At 37.5% G+C, this 9998-nt stretch overlaps 2 protein-coding genes across 2 annotated transcripts; both read left to right on the forward strand.

The window, feature by feature from the left end:
- The first annotated feature begins 4136 nt into the window (after window positions 1-4136).
- On the forward strand, window positions 4137-4910 carry LOC137294381 (uncharacterized). The gene is made up of 2 exons (XM_067825384.1): window positions 4137-4386; window positions 4573-4910. The coding sequence occupies exons 1-2, from the start codon at window positions 4137-4139 to the stop codon at window positions 4908-4910; spliced, it is 588 nt and encodes a 195-aa protein (XP_067681485.1).
- A 4314-nt stretch (window positions 4911-9224) lies between these two features.
- LOC137294385 (uncharacterized) lies at window positions 9225-9998 on the forward strand. The gene is made up of 2 exons (XM_067825387.1): window positions 9225-9474; window positions 9661-9998. Exons 1-2 carry the CDS (start codon window positions 9225-9227, stop codon window positions 9996-9998), a joined length of 588 nt encoding a protein of 195 aa, XP_067681488.1.

Here is a 9998-nt window from a genome sequence, read left to right on the forward strand (position 1 = left end):
ATCACAAGGGATAATTTTTTTAAATCAAGAACTATGAAGGATCTTTTTAGTAATGTTAGTTATCATTTAATCATTGCATTTTTAAAGGAAATAGACCTGTTACATGACTTGTAAATAGATAAATATTTTATGATTGGAAGTTGAATTAGCAACTAAGATTGTTAGTGGCTGTATCCTCGAAGGGGGTTGAAGTACCGTAAAATTATTGTCCTCCTGAGAGGGTACGTAAGTCCCAAACAGTTGAAGTCAGATTTAATCTTTCACATTTTTAGTCGTAGAATATGTGTAATTTTAAATTGTGGCTAATCTTGCATACAGTCGCCAGCAGCTGAGGGGATGGTGTAAATCCAACTAGGAACCATGCAGGTAGCTGAGGTACTGTAAGTCCCCATGGTCCCTAGTATGGTGATCTACCTTCGGTTGTTGGCGATCTATGGCCTGTTTTTATATTGTACTGTCCAAATGGTGATAATAGTAGCTTTTAAGTTTCTACGCTAGTTTTAAATACCAACTGTGATAGTCAAGTGGTTTTACTGTCCTTCGTCGACAGGTTCTTCATAATATGCCTATATATTCCTTTTTATGTCACGTATGTTCTCGTCACAATATGGCTGCAATATTGCCGACGTGACGTTAAATGATAACTCACTCACTCACTGAAGCTGAAGCAATTACTACAATACCGTTTTATAATTATTACATAACGAGATCAGAAGCTATCGTTTGTTAACATCATACGTTGGTGCAGAAATTCGGAAACGGAATGCTGAGTGTTTCAGGTAGTCGCTATTGTCCGTATTTGCCTGCTATTATACGTTATGAGTACGTGCATGTCGTCGCTGTCGTGTGGATTTCTACATACGATACATTTTAACTTTGACACGTTATTAGTGGTTTGGCGACAGTCAGTGGAAATGTTTTGTCTTCTTAATGTCATACGTTATACTCAGGTTATAACATCATAATTGTGAAATTCACACAGTGAGCGGTCTGACAGCAGTAGATTAGGCGTTGACGGATGAAGCGTTGGCAATGTAGCTTTAGTGAATGTCCAAATGTGTGTCGCTCACAGCACGGCAACTAGCCTTTATATATACCTTCAGTCGTTTCCCGAAAGTACGAGCATTTACTGCCATCGTCAACACTGTAGAATGTCCTCGAAACAATGTCTCCCGGAAGTAAACAAACAGGAAGTCAAGAGCAGGTAATTCCCAGAAAAAACCTTGCTGCGAGAAATGCGGATCATCCATTTTACGAAATGTGACCCATCATATTCATTATTCAAAACACTAAACAATGTGAACCAATAATAATTATTACTGAATTAATAAAATAACAAAATATACAAAAAATACACACTCATGACAATTGTTAACAAGTGACAAGCATGTCGAATCATTTGACTTTTAGAATCTTATTTGTTACAATTACCTTATTACTATAGGCTGTGGTTAACTCAATTCAGAACTTCAAACCACTGCTTGTCCATTGAAACAGGACGTTGTTAGAACATTGAAAGATGTCAAAGAGTCAGCCAATATAATGCATCATCTGTCTCATCTGTCTGACATGATTCAGTGATTGGCCACTTGCTAACAGCATGAGTGCACACAGGAGGTGCTTCCACATCCCTACGACGAAAGTGGGTTAATTAACACAGAAGACGTTGTTTGTTAAAGAGCAGTTATTGTTTTCAATAAAGAACATTGATACATAAAGAATATAAAGAAGTAGATTATCAAAGATATGGACATCGATACTTGCTAAAGGACTGCCATATAATGGACATAAAAAAAGATCAGCCAAAGGTTGATAAATATATATTTTTATTATAGTTAAAAACTGTTATTGTTATCAGATTTACTGATTTACGGTGAAGGTAGATAAACCATCAGTATATACGTAATCGTAACAGCTATATGAAACTGGACTGAAATGTTACGTTGTAATGGAAAATTGAATGTTATGTACAATTTATAACCTTCAAATATTGATTTAATTTTCCATTGTTATTAAGTGTAAAGCGTATCGTATCATTTGTTTTCTTAGAGCCTGACTTGTTACAATGTACCGTATTACTACAGGTTTTGGTTTACTACATTTAGAACTTCAAACCACTGAATGCCCATTAAACAGGACCGTGTTAAGATATTGAATGGTGTCAACAAATCAGCCAATCTGTCAGTGATGAACGGTGTATAGACAATTCCACACCAGTACAGTCTACGTAAGCTTATCGTTGCACTCCACTCCTGAGTCTAACAAAACCTTATGGGAGGTCGCGTCAGGTAACCTTTGAGATCGACCAATCAGAACACAGCTTACCTTTTGAACTCTTTATCTCGAAAAGGTTCGTACCCGAACGATTCCGAATGCAATTTAGCGTACGCTCGCTTCACAATCGTTATGTATGAACATATGTTGCAGATGACGTTTAGTCTAGTCCGTGTGCGTGTGTACGAGGTATATGTGTAGGAACGTTAGATGTTAGTAGGCGTGCATTAATGTTTCTTGTCTGCATTTGGGTATGTAGTTGTGTAGATAATGCGCACACGTAAAAACATTTTATGAAAAATGAAAGGTAAGGTGTATGTAATGCTTTACAATTAGCCGTGTGTATACAATTCGCGTAACCCCCTAAAGTAACTATAAACACGTCACTCTGGATATAGTCGTGTTTTGTAAACAATTACAGGACTGTATTGATTATACTGTGAGGGTAAAGATGTGTGACAATAGGAAACGAGGCTGTAATGTGAATGTAATCACTATGTTTCAACAATACCATACATAAACAAACTATTGTCACGGTGACGAGTGCTGTGATAATGGATTCGTCATACTGACTGACTGACAATATATTTGCTTTGTATGATCATGACAGCTATTGTTCCCCGTAGTTGTCTGTAAAAATCTTGTCGTAAAGCCGTTTTAATTTTGACAATCCATGAATATAAGTACTATTTCCCCTTTGCTTCAATAAAATGTGTGTTTCAAGAATGTATTGTAATTGTGAACATCATGTGACACGTAAATGGCATATATGTTTTCCTCTATAATTTTTAATAAACGACACCTAACTTACTCTGGAGTAATTTTCAATATATTTTAAGCGGCATGTCCAAAATACGTACACAACAGTGGTTTCATGTTTTTAGTTATCTGAATCGGTTTAAGGTAATGCCTCACATGTTGCTGCAGAGCAAGAAGGCAGGTAGGAAAACCTTTTTTTGCTATCACGTAATCAATAAAGCATGTTGTCAACCCACAGAATAGTTTACTTAGGGTCACTTTGAATTAATAGTAAATAATAGTAAATAATGAACTTAAGTCAAAAGGAAGTTTTGAACGTAACAAAGTCCTGCTTTACGAGGCATAGTTTAACACAACAACAACATTCGAATGTCATATGTATAATCACAGTGCAGAACACAAACAAACTACATTTGACACATAAAACGCGAAAGACTTTCTTACTGAGTCTTTATCTCAATGCATACTTTGAACACAATCGTTATTCCGAATTATAGTATGAAACTGTATCAAATGGGCAATTTCGTGATCATCAGTCCTCTTCTGTGTTAAAACAGTACCAAACTATAAATACATATGGTTGTCAGACATAAAATAAACAATCTACATTAGACATGTGAAACGACGATGATTCTTCAAACTGTGTCTCAAAGCACAATTTTAAACACAATTGTGTTAATGCATCAAAGCGTGAAATTGTATCAAATGGGCAATGTCGTGATGATCAATCCTCTTCTGTGCAAAATACCAAACCATAAATACTTAGGCAAATATTCTCGTAATTATTATTGTTGTGAAACCGATGGCGCAAGTGGATAAATATCAAAGCGTTACCGATTAATTATTGCCTATTTAGAACTGTTAAAACACTCTATCGGACGTCCAGACAAGCGACGCCTCAGGGTTGAGTCATGGCAACGTGTCATTTGTTAATCACCTGCAGACAATAGGTTTTAACAGCTTCATGTTTTCTTAACTTGTCACAGGAAATGTCTGATTAGCTCGGTGAGCTAAACGATCTGATTGGATGTGTAAACGAGCTTAAAACACATCGTATAAAACCCTGTGATGTAACCTTGGATGGCATAATTCCCTTCACAACCATGTTGGACATACCTACCCATCTTCTTCAGGCTCTCAGTGTCGACACCAATATCACCTACGATCTGGATATATCAAAGTTCCCAGGTTTGGACGACCCACAACAGATGTACCAACCAGCTCTGTTGATAGCCACTGACTGGAGCGACTACGTCTATCCTGACGCACAGAGCGTCCCAAATGACACAGATAATACCACAAGTTCATACGACTCAGACAATGCATTTGTGGATGACTTGTATTTCCTAATAGGTACGTATTCTATCAACATTTGTATCTAACTTGTATCCTTTAATCCTTGAATCACAGTAACGGCATATGTTTCTTAATATGTACGTATCCTATTCACGTGTATGCTGTAACTCATTGATGACATTGTAACTCTAGCATTTACTGGTATTTAGAGGAGTTGTTCATGTTGTTGTTTTCTTTCCCCAGAAACAAGCCAGGAGTTCTTCACTGATGTCAACAGCAGCGATATAATGGACGACCAGATTTTCCAGTTTCTAGTGGATGACGTCTTTGCAGACATCGACCCAGCTTCAGAGTGTCTTGATGACAAACTCACTTTGGACGACAAAGTTACGATCCCAAAAGAACACTTATCTCCCTTTGTATCATGTATCAGAGGACAAAAACGCCGCCGAAATGATGACATCGAAAGCAGATCTGCAAGCAAAAAACCCAAACTGGCGGAGGGACCGACTCTTCAATTTCCAACCATGGTTTCTGTTTGTTCAAGGTCTAACGTGTGTGAACTCGTGAGGCATTCCTAGTACAGAAATACTTGTTGACTCATTCATTTTGAGCTTTGAGCTCCACCAAATCAGTGCTGGCATCTTTTGCCGTCTTCGAAGTGCATTTGCTTGTGTTAGTGACGGGTGTCAACGATGGGACAGGAACGCCTGGTGTCATCACTATCTGACTTCATGAACATGTTGTCGTAGTATGGACGGAATCATTTACCGATATACAACATTTATTGAATTTTGAAAGGTTTTACCCTACATATTTGAAGACTCCATTAGTGCCAATGTACCATTAGTTGTATATGTGCTATCAACAGTATTATTTACACAAACATTCAGTGCATGTAATACGCTTTGACCTGTTTAATGCCATTTTCTGATGTTATTTACATCTGTTGCTCACATCTACTTGTTCAGTTACTTGATTAAACTTTTATGACTGAGTTACGAGTGTTTTTGTTATTGATGCTTGGAATAGAAGGTAGTCAATGCTCATTTTTGTCATGAGCTAGACTTTTCAACATTGTTGACACAATGAAACTGAGGCGATCAATATTTCTACAACAGGACCATTGTATCGTTTACAAGTAGGACGTCTTCATCGAAAAGTAAAGAAACAAAACCCAGTTCAGCCCCGCTTGCTTGCCCATTATAAGCAACTACACTTGTTCACTTCTAGTTCGTTGCAAACCTATGTCAACTATGTCACAACTGTAGCTCCTGGGAATTCATATACTTCATCTCAAATAATGTTTTCCATGGTGCCCTTATACAAGCTGCGACCTTCGAAATGAATATTTGGAGGCAAAGATCTCAAGCAGTTTGCCAATCCCTTGTTTCAAAATCAGTCAATTTGAATATTAAAATTGAATTTGCTTGATTCAACACAACCGTTCCGCCAAAATATTTATCACAAATACATTATTCTAGAAATGCTAATTTTGTACAATGCATTTCTTTGTTATGTCTAACCGCGATGGATAGATCGTGACAGCATGAAACACGTTTGTCTTGTGAGTGTACTCCCGATGGTCCCCCAAATTCAAACGTAAATAGTTCATTGTTAGCGAAGTTTCTTCTTTTGTCTTGCAATGTTATGATTACTCTGTGGAACCAGCTGCAGTGAATGATTGGCAAAATGTTTTCCTTGTGAAATTGTCTTGTTCTTAGGAGACGTGGAGTCATATCGTCGTGGGGCTTTGTGTGATATTCTTACCTCATGTGATCATCGGATCTCCGTTTACTGAGAGGCTTTGCCTTTGCGCGTGTGATGATATTGAAGCAAGGGTTAATATTTTCTTCCTATGTGTCACTCAGAATGTGTTGTTATATATTACACAATCAATGAGGCGATACCTCTAAAGTAGCCATACTTTATCAGATTATGATGGTTGTGTATTGGTATAGTAATACGTAGAACTCCTATATTTTCTTTTCTTTTTTTCTTTGGTTGTTTTTTGCTATTATTTGTTTTTGGGTGGTGTGGGTAGGAGGGTTATTGTGACTTCATTTCGTCATTAACCACTAGCAGATGCTACTGGCTACGATGGGAAATGTATGCTCACAATTGTTTTCTCATCTGAAACCAAATACCATTTTTGAACAAAATACTTCGAAGTTTTAAAAAGATATACACTAATTATGAAAGTAGAAACTGATGCTTTGGAAGTTTATACCATTTTCACGCCAGAGTCTCTCGCAACCATCTCCTCTGAGATTATACCGTAATGGTATTAATTAATATTTTAGCCCTGTCTAGCACACGCTAAATAACAACGTGAATGGTCATCGAGTAATAGGTGAGGTATACACCTAATTGTCTTTTCTTTATGTTTCAAAAGAATGCAAAATTGCATTTTCAGACAATTTTTTCGTGACCTTTTATGACATTCAAGTAACTACAGGCGGTTCACACACGTTGAGGAATCTGTTACAACTGGCGATATGTGAAATAATTTGGATTTGACAAATACGTTACATTTGCAACGTTGCACTTGCTTGATAAAGGTGGTAGTACCTACGACGAAGCATCGCACTCATTACATCAAAGTATTTTCATAGAACTTGGCTTTCCTTCATCTTTACAAAAACTAAACTGCATCTCAAAGAAAAGTATGTATGAATGTATGTTTGCAGGAGTGAGTGAGTGAGTGAGTGAGTGAGTGAGTGAGTGAGTGAGTGAGTGAGTGAGTGAGTGAGTGAGTGAGTGAGTGAGTGAGTGAGTGAGTGAGTGAGTGAGTGAGTGAGTGAGTGAGTGAGTGAGTGAGTGAGTGAGTGAGTGAGTGAGTGAGTGAGTGAGGTATGTTTGTAGGACGTTTAGATTTTAGAAGGCGTGTATTAATGATTTTCTGGTCTGCGTGTGGGTATGTAGTTGTGGAAATAATGAGTATACATAGAAACATTTCATGCAAAAAGTATTTCCCCTTGTAAATGATAGCCTGTGCAAGTTGACATCGGCTTTCATGTTTGCGTATTTTCCAAATCATTCCAAATTTGATATTTGCATTTTAATGTTTTTGTGCCAAAGTCTGACTGTAGATCATATTTCTGTTAAGTATTTCCTCTTGTAAATGATAGTATAAAGTCACTATGTATTGCCACTATCAAGAAAGACTACACATAAAGAAAATTAACTTTCGATAACGTGAAAAGCAGAATCAAGAATTTGCATTCAGTTCATCACATTTCTCTTATGTCAAGAGACATGGATATATATCTAACTCAAGAAACCCAATTGTAAAGATTTGTTTGTGTATACCTAATCATTTAAGTAATCATTAAAACCACGTGGAATGGACTTATTGGCAACAAGCAGCCTGTCCAGTGACGTGCATATCATGCTTTACAATTACCCTTGTGTATACAATGCGCGTAATCCCCCCAAACAAATAACTTTAACACGTCACTCTTGATATAGTCTTATTTAGATCAATTATAGAATGGTATTGTTTATACGGTGAGGTAAAGATGTGTGACAATAGGAAACGAAGCTGTAATGCAAATGTAATCCCTGTGGTTCAACAATACCATGTATAAACATACTATTGTCACGGTGACGAGTGCTGTGATAACGGATACGTCATTCTGATTGTCGTTCCTTTTTTCGCCGTATTGCTGTTTTTCTTACGAAACCAGCTGTAATGACTGATCGCCAATATATTTGTTTTATCAGATCATGACAGCTATTGTTCCTTGTAGTTGTCAATAAAAGCCTCGTCGTAAAGCTGTCATACTACTGATGATCCATGAATATAAGTACTATTTTTCCTTTATTCCAATGTAATATTGTTTCATATTTGTAATTTATTGGGTTTTTTGTTTTGTTTTGTTTTCTTTGGGGAAGGGGTGGGGGTGGGGTGTGTGTGTGTGTGGGGGGGGGGGGGGGGGGGTGTGTGATATAGAAGAACTATCTTAGTCTGGAGTTGAAATTTTCAACATATGTTCAACGACATGCTCAGTCTATAAACGTGAATATGACAGTGGTTCTGTGGTGTTAGTTATTTGTAGGAATCGATTAATGTAATGTCTGACATGTTGCTGCATTACTTTTGTTATAACATAATCAGTAAAGCAAATCCGTTTTCAGTTACGAGTTAACATGGATATTACTGAGATGTAGACAAAAGAATACATGTTAACATATTCTATTTTTCTTAACTGGATTGGCGGAAAACCCACTCTGTGTCAATGCGACAAGTAGATTATCTGACTTTAAAGACTTCACAAATTTAGTCTTGGTGAGTCATAAAAACAGAGGCCGAAATATATGAAAATTATAGACACTCAATTGTTTCTGATTTCATTGTTCCCTTCAGTTATCAGACATAAAACAAGCAATCTACATTAGACATATGAAACGACGATGATTCTTCAAACTGTGTCTCAAAGCATATTTTAAACACAATAGTGATACTGCATCAAAGCGTGAAATTGTATCAAATGGGCAATGTCGTGATGATCAGTCCTCTTCTGTGCAAAAACAATACCAAACCATAAATACTTAGGCAAATATTCTCGTAATTATAATTGCTGTGGAACCGTGGCGCGGGTAGATAAATATCAAAGCGCTACCGATTAATTATTGCCTGTTTAGAACTGTTAAAACACTCTATCGGACGTCCAGACAAGCGACGCCTCAGGGTTGAGTCATGGCAACGTGTCATTTCTTAATCACATGCAGACAATAGGTTTCAGCAGCTTCATGTTTTTTTTAACTTGTCACAGGAAATGTCTGATTAGCTCGGTGAGCTAAACGATCTGATTGGATGTGTAAACGAGCTTAAAACACATCGTATAAAAACCTGTGATGTAACCTTGGATGGCATAATTCCCTTCACAACCATGTTGGACATACCTACCCATCTTCTTCAGCCTCTCAGTGTCGACACCAATATCACCTACGATCTGGATATGTCAAAGTTCCCAGGTTTGGACGACCCACAACAGATGTACCAACCAGCTCTGTTGATAGCCACTGACTGGAGCGACTACGTCTATCCTGACGCACAGAGCGTCCCAAATGACACAGATAATACCACAAGTTCATACGACCCAGACAATTTATTTGTGGATGACTTGTATTTCCTAATAGGTACGTATTCTATCAACATTTGTATCTAACTTGTATCCTTTAATCCTTGAATCACAGTAACGGCATATGTTTCTTAATATGTACGTATCCTATTCACGTGTATGCTGTAACTCATTGATGACATTGTAACTCTAGCGTTTACTGGTATTTAGAGGAGTTGTTCATGTTGTTGTTTTCTTTCCCCAGAAACAAGCCAGGAGTTCTTTGCTGATGTCAACAGCAGCGATATAATGGACGACCAGATTTTCCACTTTCTAGTAGATGACGTCTTTGCAGACATCGACCCAGCCTCAGAGTGTCTTGATGACAAACTCACTTTGGACGACAAAGTTACGACCCCAAAAGAACACTTATCTCCCTTTGTATCATGTATCAGAGGACAAAAACGCCGCCGAAATGATGACATCGAAAGCAGATCTGCAAGCAAGAAACCCAAACTGGCGGAGGGACCGACTCTTCAATTTCCAACCATGGTTTCTGTTTGTTCAATGTCTAACGTGTGTGAACTCGTGAGGCATTCCTAG

This window comes from Haliotis asinina, chromosome 8, assembly GCF_037392515.1.
Source record: "Haliotis asinina isolate JCU_RB_2024 chromosome 8, JCU_Hal_asi_v2, whole genome shotgun sequence".
Taxonomy (NCBI): Eukaryota; Metazoa; Mollusca; class Gastropoda; order Lepetellida; family Haliotidae; genus Haliotis; species Haliotis asinina.